Genomic DNA, 12,718 nt, shown 5'->3' on the forward strand with positions numbered 1-12,718 from the left:
TTTCGAGACAGGGTCTCTAGCTGAGCACGAGGCTCAGAAATTCAGCTGGGTCCGGCTCCAAGGATCTTTGGCGCCGACTGCTCGAATGCGATGATTACAGGCACACACAGCTACTGCCCAGGTCCTCATGTGTGCATGACAAACACTCTGCCCACTGAGCCATCCTCCCAGCCTCTGGGGACCCAATCTCCAATGTGTCTTGGCTTCGGGTTGGTGTAACCATTACACCTTGTCTAGTAACTGTTTAAACAGCATTAGAATAGGGACACCGGGCCCATAGGGTGGACGGCAGAAATGGTTGTCCACTCCTCCTAACCCTGTGATTTACCACTTCCTCCATGAGGAAACACGAAGTGTGTCCCTAACCACTGGACCCAGGACCTTGGCCACATGACTTGGGTCAATGCAATGTTAGGAAACAATGTGGAGGCTTGCAGAGCGCTACCACCCTGGGAGCACCCCCCCCCCTTCTCTTGCTACTGCAGATGGCCACGGGACAAATATCCAATGACTATCCCTGGATTTGCTTGTTGGGGGTCAGTCATGGCTCAGCCGACTGCCAATACCATCTCCACACTTCCTAGGCCAAGTAGCTCCCAACCGACCCACCAGCTGCCAGTGTTTACCTGTTGGGGTTCAGGCACCCAGTAGAAGAACCACCCAGCTGAGTCAGCCATGGCCATGGCCACAGAACTGAGGTCCTGTAACAACTGTTGCTTCTCACCCTTACATTCTCGGCGGTGTGCCATGAAGCAGGAGTTGCCTGAGCCCTTCTGTGAACCTGACTTTTCTTTAGAAGCCGTCTGCTCACATAAGAAATTCGAACAGTAGCTGTTCTTAGTGGGAAGAAGCCAGCCCTGAGGAATGGGCGTTTTTAAATGGAATTTACTACGTTCCCCTTTAGACCTTCAGGAATTTGAGCTATGGGACAGTTGATCCATTCAGCATCGATTTAAGAATTAAAAAGGGTTGTCTGCCTTTATCTAAGTCTGTGAGGTCCCACCTGCTCTCTGGGACCCGCCCGATCCTCCCCCATACACGGCACTCACCAATGCACTCGGCACTCACCAATGCGGTGGGGCGCCTTCTCCAGCAACTCGATCTGAATGTGCCGGGCACCTGCCGGGATCTGGACCTGTTTGAGAGCGGCTGCCATCCAGGGGCATCCAGAAAAGCAAAGAGAGTCCTGAGAGGGGGGCTCCCTGCTCAGCACCCCGCCCACCTCACCCCACACCACCGGGAACACTAGAACTTCTCAATCGTAGAAACTTTCAGAACAAGGAAACATCCTTGGCTGGAAATTAGGGGAGGGCACATGAGATGCTGTGTCTCCAAGCGCCCTCTAAGGTCACTCCTGTGTACACTGATGTCCGCACAGGTAAGTTGCTTTTTATTTCCCATTCACAGCCTCCTTTTCTGTTTTCTTTTCTAATTCTCCCTCCCCCTCTTGGCTCCCTAAGCGACTGCAGGGATGTAGATGACATCAGCCGTGAAGACCCTACATGGCTCTCTTGGGCTGACCCAAAGCTTGGAAACAAGCCTCTCTTGGTCCAGCCTTCCCCTGCTTCAAAGGGCGAGGCAAAGCTGTAAACTCCTCCAAGAGGACCAGACTGACTCCACTCAGACCTGTACAGGAGTACCGGTCCTCTTCTCGAGAGAGTTTGCTAAGGATGGAGGTGGAAATGACAGAACTCAGGGTACCAGAAACTCAAAGCAGAAAACGACGTCCCAGAATTTGTTTTTCAAATGAGAATAGAAAATAAGCAGTCCAGTCATGGCCATGCCATTAATACTGTCTGACTCCTCACTCCCACCAAAAGGCCCAGGGTCAAAGAGATGGCTGTGTTAACAATCTGATCCCGCCCCTTGGCGCCACCCTGTGTCCTGACATAAAAAGTCTCTTTTAAAGGGAAAACTCCATCTATTTCCCAGCCCCTCCTTTCTCTCTGTCTCCCTCTTTCTGCCTCTCTGCCTCTTTATCTCTCTATTATAATAAACTCTCCATGTGGGTGCAGTCTGGGTTGTGTATCACTGGCGTGCATCTGCCCAGCATGTTTCCCTGCACTGGCGGGATACCCTTGGGGTCCCCCCCGCCAAATGCACACATAATATTAAATCATTACAGGCTGAGTATATGTCCTCCCATGTTACCTAACCATGTTACCTAACCAAAAAAATGAATGAATGAATGAATGAATGAATGAGTGAGTGAATGAATGAATGAATGAATGAATGAATGAATGAATGAATGAATGAATAAATAAATAAATAAATAAATAAATAAATAAATAAATAAATAAACAGAAAAAAGAAAAAAAAAGCTTTTTGAGCTCCTGGGCTCTGAGTCAATGCTAGCATGCCAGAAGAGAAGGGACCAACCACATGCAGCCTGAGAAGGTCAGCAGACAGGTTCCAGAACCCTCCCCTCCCCAGCGCTGGTCAAGGAGCCAGCCATGCTTACCCGCCTGCTTGGAGGCCTTCCCCAGCGTCCCCTTCACGGTCCTGCAGTGAGAGTTGTCCCCACCGCAGACACCGCATTTGTCATCCGCCTTCATGGATCCCACTTCTTTGTCACAACCAAAGGGCTGGGGGTGGAGGTGAGGTCAGGAGGAGGAGGCTCCCCTGCCTCCACCTCGCTGCAGGCCCCCTGGCTCCCTCCTGAGACCCCTGGCCCCGGCCCATGAGAACTCCCCCCAAATTCACCCTGTGACCCAGGTGAAGTCTTCACCCAGTGTGGTAATTAATGAGGTCTCAAATCACCTCTTTTGCCTAATGGTGTAGGACAGAAAGGGACCCCTCTGCAGCAGCCCTAGCCGTCCTTAGGTGTGGCAGGTGAGCCATACCTAACATCCGGGGAACCAAAACATGGTAGGGCAGCCAGCCCTCCAGGCCCCGTAAGCCAGCAGAGTATAAACAGCCCTCGGGGGTACCCACCACACACTCGCCGCGAGCACAGACACTGTAAGGGTCCCGGTAGCTGCAGCGCGTTCCATCATGGACCACTTGGTTCATAAATACCACATCTCCAGTGTCTGCAGACTGGCAAATGAGCTCGCATTTCTGGGCATCTGTGAGGAGACAGACACTGCTAAGCCCCACTGGTTCAGGACGCCATCAGCATCTGGTTCAGCCAAGGAGTCCAGGGCTAAGCTCCCGGGCAGTGGTAGGAGCTCTGACTGGGGGATGGGTTTAAGAGCCTTGCTGTGGCATTTATGGATTGGTCTTGTGACCTGAGACCGCCCGCCGATCAGTTAAAATGTATTATCAGGTTGACCGAGAAAAACCGATTGACAAACTACCAATCATAAGCCAACACCTAGGGCTAGAGAAACAGCTCAGTGGTTAAGAATGCTTGCTGCTCTTCCAGCGGACCTGAGTTCAAGTCTCAGCACCCAGGAGGGGCCGCTAACAACCAACTGTGATCCGAGCTCCAGGGGATGTGACACCTTCTGGTCTCTGTGGGTACCTTGCAAGCACATTCGCTCTCATGAGTGTGTGCACACACAACTAAAAATAAATCACACACACACACACACACACACACACATACACACACACACATATGTATGTATATATGCACCAACCTAGCAGATGCTCACCGGATACCAGATCCTCCCAAAGCCCTTTCACGCCTTTGAGAAACAATAGTAAATGCTTGTCATGATGACTTGATTCATCTTTCATATTTCAACATCCGAGTGAGGAAGGTTCTAGCATTATGGGATGTACACTTACTTTTTTAGTGACCCAATGAGTTTAATTAGGGTCACTTATGTGAACATCAGTGAGGGGTTACTTAGAGGAACATGGACGACTTACAGTTACCCTCCCCCCAACACACACACACTAGAACACAACCTTAGTGTTTGCTCAAGAGCTATCACTTTGGGTTTGTATGTATGTATATGTGTTGTATGCACATGTATGAATGTATAAGTATGTGGAGGTCAGAAATGAAAGGGCATCAGGTATCTTCCTCAGTCATTCACCATCTAATATTGAGAGACAGAGGGTGGTTCACTGTCATGGAACCCGGGCTTCACTGATTTGGCTGGGATCGGTCTGTCCCTGCCCATCCCCACCAGTACTGGGATTATAGATAGATGTGTGCCACTGTGCCCGGCTTTTATGTGGGTCCCAGGGATCCAAACTCAGGTCCTCATGATTATGAGCCCTTTATTTACGGAGTAACTTCCTAGTCCCTACCTTGTTCTCTGAGGCAGGGTCTCTCATTGGATCTGGAGTGTGCTAGCTGGCTAGTAAACCCCAGAGACTCAACTTTCTCTGTCTCCCTTGTGATGGGATTACAAGTATATGCCATTGTGCCTAGATTGATCTGTTTTAAACAAATTTAAAGGCTTATTTTTAATTTTTTATGTATATAGGTATTTTGCCTGCATGCATATCTGTACACCATGCGTGTGCAGTGCCCATGGAGGCCAGAAAAGGGCATCAGATCCCCCTGGAACTGGAGTTACAGACTAATGTTAGCCACCATGTGGTGCTGGGAATCAAACCTGAGTCCTCTGGAAGAGCAGTCGGTGTTCTTAACCTCTGAGCCCCAGACTTATCTTTTTTAATATGGAATCACTCAACTTCACATATTTGCAAGGCAAACACTTTACAACTAGATTACCTTCTCGGCTCTTTTTTTTTTTTTTCCTCCTCTGAGCGGTACTGGGAATCAAACCTAGGGTCTCACGCATGCTAGGCAAGTGCTCTGCCACTGAGCCACACCCCAGCCCAGACTCTACCACCACAGAGGAAACACAGGACCAGAGGCTGGGTAAATTGCTTAAGGCCACCCATGGAATGGTTCAGCCAAGTTTCTAACTGCGAAGTCACTTGGGTCTCGCAGCTGGGCACACCCGTAGGAGAACTGTATGTCCCAAAACGAAATGTTCCCTTCTCTCTCCCGGCTAATCATGTCCTAAAAAGGAAGCTGCAGAGAACATATAAACACTCGCAGTGTTTCTTAGAAAAAGTGAGGTTGGGGGCTTTAGCTCACTTCCTGGAATTGGTCTGAAGTCCTGGGAAAGCCTGAGGTCCAGCTGTTCCTTGACCTTCTTGCCCTGCCTGCCCAGGCCTCTCTGCTTCTTTGCCTTCCCAGTGGACCTGCAAGGCATTCAAAGCCAGCCCTTGCCGAAGCCCATCCTGAGGAGCCCTGCAGCGTCTGCTCCTCTCTCCAAGCTCCCGAGGCACCAGGTCACTTCTTGCTTCCCTCACACAGGACTCCAGTTTGAAGTTACAACGTCTAAGGCCACTTTAGAAAGCCTGCTTGAGACTCAGATTCCTGATGGGGTCTGAGTCTGAGAGCTTTACCTCCAGATGAGAAAGCAGGGTCCTTCCAGTGGACCCAGCAGCCAGGTGTCTGGGCAGCTAACAGAGGCTAAGGAGTGGTGAGCTCCCCAGAGTGGGAGGAATCCAAGCAGAAGGAAGCTCTTGCCCACTCCTGCAAGGGATACTGCTGGGAAGTCTGGGACTGGCAAGACTTCAGAAAGTCCCTTGCAACCTGAGGAATCTGCCATTAGCCGGAGCCCAGGAGCTCAGGGCGCTGAGGTCAATTTGGGCTTGGGAAGCCACTGTTCTCACAGGAGATGCCTGGGGTCCAATAGGTGGAAATCACCGAAGCAGCAAAGCCCTGCCAGCCTCAGGCCACAAGAGCCAGGCAGCCTGGCCATTCCTGGTCTAATGCTGCAGGAGGAGCTCTCACTGGGCATGCATGAAACGACTAGTGTTGGCCTCAGTGTGGTCCTAGCATCAGACCCTCCAAGCCCTAAGGCCTGTGTCTACCTAGGGCAGCCTGGGGTGGAGGAACATGAGGATCCTCCAGTTCCCACCCTCCTGCCTTTCAAATGACCTTCAGCAACTGCCAAAGGGATGCCTGACCCATGACACCTAGACGCGTGGCCTGTAGTGGGTTGAAGCTCTTCTGGACCCCTAAACTCCAAGAAGTGAACTAAGCCTTTGCTTCTCTCTCATTCATTCTCTCTCTCTCTCTCTCTCTCTCTCTCTCTCTCTCTCTCTCTCTCTCTCTCTCTCTCTCTCATTTGTTGAGACAGTGTCTCATTACATATCTCTGACTGGCTTAGAACTCACCTTACAGACCAGGCTGCCATTCAACTCACAGAGATCCGCCTGCCTCTGCCTCCTGAGTGCTGAGATTAAAGGTGTGCGCCACCACATCTGGCTAACTTAAATGTTCCCTGTCGTCTCCTTTCTAGGGCAGATGCCTTTTTATACAGGGAATGAAAAATATCTGAAGGACACCGGCCGGCTATCAGCATCCCTGGAGAGAAAGTCCCCGCCTCTGCAAGCTGCTTGCCTTATATGTGCACCAACCGGGGATGGCCTCAATGGTGATGGTGACTCCAGAAGTATGGGACACACAGGCCTACCCAAAGGACTTGGGTGAGTCTGCCCACCAGCTCCCTGTGGCAACCCCAGGTCCTCATGCCTCCAGAGGTAGGAGAGTGGGAACGGGCACACGCTCAAGAGCCGGGCAGGGCAGGGCCACTCACCGTCTTCAGGCTCGTAGGGCAGCCAGCTGTGCTTGGCATTCTGGTGGATATAGTAGGAGTTGCGCTTGGCACACTGCTGGGCCCGGAAGTCCTCGTAGGGCCCAGGACAGTCCTCACTGTTGCAGATCTGGTACTCAAACATGGGCCCTGTGCATGGGCGGCCTCCGTAGGCTGGACTGCAGTGGCAGAGAGACCAGGTGATCTGGCTGGCCGGGAAGGCTGGGAAGAGGGAAGCTTCCTACGTGAGACCTGGGACAGCTCAGTCCTACCGTAGCTGCTGCGGGAGACCTCCAGTGACTTATCAGCTCAGCGGTGACCTGCAGTGTTGGGTCTGCTGACCTCGGAGCCTTCTGAACCGACTTTATCCTCCTTTCTTTCTTTTCTTTCTGAGACAGGGTCTCCTATAACTCGGACTGGCTTGGACTGTGTAGCTGAGGATGGCTTTGACCTTTGGATCGTCTAGCCGCCACCTCCTGAGTGTTGGGATTACAGGTGTTTGCCATCATACCCAATTTATGTGATGCTAGGGATTGAACCCAGGGCCGCACGCTGGCCAAGTACTCCACCAAGTGAGCTACAACACTGGCCTCTCCAGATCTTTTTCCTCCCTGACTATTTTACCTGCAGGAAGAGAGCTAGCTCCTATCTCCCTGCAGGGGAGGAGGAGGGGGGGGGCATGGATGACAGAATGACAGACAGACACAGGGGCTGGCTAGCCCTCTCCGCCAGTCAGTCATCAGTCTTGCTTATCCTTTTAATCCCTCCAGTCCTTACTGCAGACTGTGTAGACGCTCAGTCAGGACAAGGAGTTCTCCCCATCTACTTCCGATTCATAGCAGCCAAAGGAGTTTGCCAAAGAGACTTGGATTTTGAACCATAAGAGCTGATATCCTAGTCCCGACCCTGTGGCCTTGGTTCACTCACTTGACTTTGCCGTGCCTTGATTTCCCCCCTTGAAACATGGGGCCATCATAACTCACCTCCTATTGTAACAAAACGGAGACTTGGCCCTGCTCAGATACACTAGGAGAACTCCAGGCTTACCACGTGAGCACATAGCATCCTGTATACAGTGCTCAGAACACTTCCTAATAACAGCAGCCATTGCCTCTGGAGTACTTAACCCTCCTCGCTCCAGTGATGAGCACACATATTATTCCATTTAAGCCGTGTAAGACAAAAAGCTATTACTACAGGAAACTTAGTAAACGGCAGCTCTGATCAAGGGGATAACTTGTGGCAAACACAAGACAGTTTATCAGAGTAGACACCACCATGCCTTCCTACCACCTTGGCTGTGGTGCAATAGAGGAGAATTGCAAGGCAGACCATGTTGATTATCCTTCCTATAAGGTCAGCATGGTTAGCAGACACTGGTGGCTTGGGTGGCGGTGAGCCGCCAGTCCTTGTAGGTAAACAGTGCATCACCCATAACCACTATTTCTTTTCTTTTTTTTTCTCTTTCTGCATGTACCCGAGTGTGTGGTGTGCATGTGTGTATGCATGGTTACAAGTATATGGATGTATACATGTGTATGTGTGTGTGTGTGTGTGTGTGTGTGTGTGTGTGTGTTGACATTGGGCATCTGCCTCACTTTCCACTTGATTCATTGAGATAGGATCTCATGTTGAAACTGGAGCTCGCTGATTCTGGCTAGTCTTCCCAGCATCCTCATCTCTCAAGTGCTAGGATGATGAGCAGCCATCACACTTGCCCAACTTCTGTGTAGGTTTTAGGGAATCTGAACTTCAGTTTAGCTTACATGACAAGTGCTTTATCCACTGAGCCCCAAAGGACTACTGTTTCTAAGGGCTCTGGATGTACTGGGGCCCTGTGACCTATTATTATGACTGTTCATTATGTCACTTGGTGCAAGGAGGACCTGGGCCAGGCCCTGTGGAAGTCCCTAGAGCAGTGGACTCATGGCAACTTCACTCAGTTTACCCATTCCTCATTAGGACATCCTAAGCAAGCAGTTTCACCCTGGGAGATGAGGCCTGTGGGGAGCTGGGGCTAGGATGCTCCACAGCTGTGAAGTAGGGGAGGGGATCCTACCAAGATGACAAAAAGGGACAGACAAGTGTCTCCCCAGAACACTGAGGTGGGGAATGGAGGCGCTGGTATTGAACAGAAGTTAAAAAAAAAAAAAAGGAAAGGAAAGTTTGTGTATGTGGCAGAAAGCAAATTTGATAGTGTGTAATACATTGAAACTAGTGTTTACTCAAAGTTTGGCCAAAAGATTAAGGTGGTGGGAGGTCTTGAGGACCTAGCAGAGTCCCGGGCCCACCCAGTCTCTCTGGGGACGCCTCTGGATATGACAACTTGAAATGCTGTCTCAGGCACATCTCTGGAAGTCAGACCTGGTAGTTCACTAGTAAACACAGGTAGGAGAGACCTGCCTTGCTCCAATATTCTGGGTTCTTATCCAGGGAATACGTGACTGTCTGTAGGGGTCACTCTCCTGTACCCTCTCTGCTACCTTCCCCTCTGAGTGTCTCTCCTCTGGGCAGGTGGTATCTCCTGCCCTGCCCACCTCAACCCAGGCCACGGCACTCACGGAGGGTTGTCGCAGCTCCGGCTTCGGGATCTCACTCCACCTCCGCATGACCGAGAACATGAACCAAACTTGGTCCAGGAACTCCAGCCTCCATCCTGGCCGTAGGTTTGTTCTGGTGACTTCCAGATACAGTGACCTTTGAAGCACCACTGGGGTAGAGCAGAGGGCATGTGGTCACCTTGGGTCACCACAGTGGAGCCTGCAATAAGGGTTGCAGCATAGAGACCACGGCAAGCCCAGAAAGAGAGAGCCATTTACAGATTAACCTGGGGAATGAACTGGACAGGATCCCAGTCCTACTGAAATATAGGTAGCTGAGCCACCTCAGACAAAAGCCATCTTCCTTCAGTGCCCTGCTGGTAACAGCACCACGCAGTCAACAGCAGCACACACAGCTCTCCAGAAACAGCCAACATTCATTCCTCAATGAGATTTGTGAAGACAGTGAATGGGCCGCTCGCTAGCTCATGCATCACCCTGCCCGGTGTGGGCGGGGCTGAGAGGGAAGGAAAGATAACTGTCTCATCCTGTCTGAAGCTCACCTGTACCCTGAAATGCCCCCCCCCCCCCCGCCCCGCAGGGACCATAAACATGCTGAGCCAAGTCTGTGGCCTGTAGCCAAGGGATAGATGCAGAGAATCTGAAGAGCCCGGGTTTGAATCCCAGCTCAGCTGTTACGAGACGTGTGAGGCCTCTTCTCTTTACTGGACCTCGGTTTGCTCATTGGTTAAACTGCTCTAAGAACCGCAGGCACAGGGCTGGATACTCACACAAGGCCTAAGGTGATGATCTTCCATTTTATCACGGGGTATTGGGAAAAATACAGCATTTTCTGGATGCCTCTCAAGAGATGAACTGCTCATCTTGGAGTCCCCTGGTGGGACTTAAAAAAACCTAGACATCTGAGCTTCACCTGAACAGTTCAGTCAACCTTTTAGGGTCCTGAGATGTTTAGAGTGAGGGGTGACTTACACCCCACAGGATTGCACCCCACAGGATTACACCCCACTCACTCATTTTGAGGGTATAATTCAACGTCTTCATAATCCAGAGGTGCACATCCTTCACCACAGCCGAACTTTAGAACAGTTTCACCACCGCCCCCAAAACTTCTCTGTACCCCTCTGTGGTCACCTCCTAGTCCGGGAGTGGGATTTTTAAACCTCTTTAGGGGACTGCAACATGTAGCCAAGGTGGAGACCCACCAGCTAACCACATGCAGGACTGGGACCGAGAAGGATATGGGACTTTAAATAGGGCTGCTTGGGGCTCTCAGACTGGCCAGGGAATTCTCTGCATCGTGCAGGCTCATGGAAAGCAAACATGTGAAGGGCAGATTGCAGAAGAGGAGAAAGAGAGATGTGGTGTGAGGAAGAGGCAGCCAGGGAGCGCGGGAGGAAGTGGGACAGCTGGAGTCCCCCCTTTATCTCTCTCCGTTAGCCACTCACCTTGCGGCCCGACTCTTTCCTTAACCCATCTGGGGTTTGGTCATCTCAAGCCTGCTATAGCTCAAGTGACCAGGCTACCCCAGGCTGACCATCGAGACCATGTGACAAAGAGCAATGCGGAAGCGTGGGGGTCATGAGAAGACTCTAGGCCTGGGTACCATCCACGACACATAGAAGCAGGGCCCCGGCACTTACACCCATGCCAGGGATGGATGGTCTCCGCCTTAGGAGGGCTACTTCCTCCACACAGCCCCACCCAGGTACCTTGCCCGGTGCGCACTCCGTCCCATCCAGTGGGGGCCCCTTCTTGGTCTTGCAGAAGTATGGGTTGTCGGGATGGCTGCACCACAGCTGCCTGCACGGCTCGAAGGTCCTGAACTGTGAGGCAGGGGGATGAGGTAGGTAGTGACAGAGAGAAAGGAAGGCATGGTGGATGCTGGGACCCGAGACGCTACAAGGTAGCCAGAACCTCCTATACTATAAAAATCCACTCAACCCTAAATGCCAATGGCTCCTGGGCCTCCTCTGTGCCCGCCCCCCTGTAGTCTGAAAAGGGCTTCTTCACAGTACACATGCTTTGTCCTCTCGCCGACCTTCACAGAAGCCACGTGGCGACTCCACAGAGGTCTGGGCCCGGGATGCCCCTGATCCTTGTGGAGTGTGGCGGATCTTGAGGGGACCCACATGAAGCTTCCCCCATCTCCTTCTAATATGGATACCCAGGGAGGTCAGAGGTCAGTCATCTTGTGCTCCACACTGGAAGGATACCCCCAATTTCATCACTGCTTTCTTAGCGGCTCCCCTAAGACAGACAGGCGTCCCACAATGACAGCACATAGGCACTGGCGTCCACACCCTACTCTCCAGCCCCAAGGCAGTACTGTGTCAAGCTACATGTCCCAGCGTGGGCCAGAGAGTGGGGAGAATCACCAGGCAAGGGTTCAAGGCTACACAGAGCCGCCTCTCCTGCAGAACAGAGGAAGAGGGGGGCTTCATTCTCTGGGTGTAGACACAAAGCACTAGGGTCACAGAAGCCTATTCTGTAGATGTCCCTATCCTGAAATGTCCTCTGGTGTGAGTCTCTTCAGCGTAGGTCAAGCTGACCTCTAGCCTTAAGGCTCGCCCTGTCCTGAGGAGTAGGAGCAGAGAGGGTCATGTTCTTTGGTCTAAGATGCAGACGTGGGTATGCCCCCATGGGGAGGTGGCTTGCAGACACAGGGCTAAGGAGACAGGCCACCATGCCCCACCACAGTGTCCAGAGGTGGGGACTCTTCTTGTCCCAGCCCCTGGCCTGACACCTGGGCTACCTCACAGGTAGACTCAAGGGACCAGACCAGCCAGGGCATCAATGGCTGCTTGCCCCCCTTGCCTCTGTGCCCAGGCCTCTGTGTCTATAGGGCTTGAAGGTAGGGCTGGGTAGAGTCTACACCCTGTCCCCCACCTCTTGCCACTGTGCTGGAGCCAAGCCTGTAAGCCTATCCGTAGGACCAGGGTTGATGGTATCCTGTAAAGCAATGGCCTGGGTCATACTAGCCTGGCACCCAGCCTACTCACAGCCAAACAGGTGTGGTACCCAGTGCCAAAGTCGAAACGGCACTGTTCATCCATGGAGTAGTCGATCCCAGGCAGTTCAGGGGGCTGGGGCCAGGATCGCTCAAAGGGGTCATCAAGGAGGCAGTCGTAGGAACTGCAGTGGGAACAGGGAAAATGAGCCAGCCTGAGGGCTAGAAATCCCAAGCCTTCCCTTCCCAGGTTGGGGCTTTCAACTCGCAAGGAAGGCCTACAGGAACTTGTGTCCACTGTCCTGGGCCCCCGCTGTCTCTTTCAGGGAGGATGGGATGTCACAGCCTCCCTCTTCCTCTATGACTGTCTACCAGGAGGATTCAGAGGGCGTGGGCACCAAGGAAGGCCTGGCTAAAGAACTCAGGGTGGGTCAAGTTGACCTCCAGATTCAAGTGTCCCGTCCTTCAGGGTAGGGCCAGGGTTATGTTCCCTGGTGACTATGGCCTCATAGACACATCTGAGAGTTGGCTTGTGGTGTTGGCTTGCACTGTGGATAAGATTCGGAGCGGACTTGGGGACCCTTTGAGGGCACACTGAGTTGAAGTGTGCCTACCACCCAGCAGGTATGGTGGGTGGGCAATGCCAGCCAGCTGCTATGGAAGGTCAGTGACTAGTGTCTCTGTCGGCT

At 52.2% G+C, this 12,718-nt stretch overlaps 1 protein-coding gene across 2 annotated transcripts in view; it reads right to left on the reverse strand.

Moving 5' to 3' along the window:
• Positions 1 to 12,718, reverse strand: part of Adamts14 (ADAM metallopeptidase with thrombospondin type 1 motif 14) — a 74,100-nt gene that overhangs the window by 13,721 nt on the left and 47,661 nt on the right. For both annotated transcript variants that reach the window (XM_037199630.1, XM_028886166.2), the window contains exons 9-15: positions 12,082 to 12,214; positions 10,792 to 10,905; positions 9,080 to 9,228; positions 6,522 to 6,697; positions 2,935 to 3,068; positions 2,462 to 2,585; positions 1,069 to 1,149 (exon numbers count right to left, since the gene is read on the reverse strand). In XM_037199630.1, coding sequence (XP_037055525.1) covers positions 1,069 to 1,149; positions 2,462 to 2,585; positions 2,935 to 3,068; positions 6,522 to 6,697; positions 9,080 to 9,228; positions 10,792 to 10,905; positions 12,082 to 12,214 — 911 coding nt within the window. The remainder of the gene's footprint in view (positions 1 to 1,068; positions 1,150 to 2,461; positions 2,586 to 2,934; positions 3,069 to 6,521; positions 6,698 to 9,079; positions 9,229 to 10,791; positions 10,906 to 12,081; positions 12,215 to 12,718) is intronic.

The sequence above is a fragment of the Peromyscus leucopus genome, chromosome 16_21, assembly GCF_004664715.2.
Source record: "Peromyscus leucopus breed LL Stock chromosome 16_21, UCI_PerLeu_2.1, whole genome shotgun sequence".
Taxonomy (NCBI): Eukaryota; Metazoa; Chordata; class Mammalia; order Rodentia; family Cricetidae; genus Peromyscus; species Peromyscus leucopus.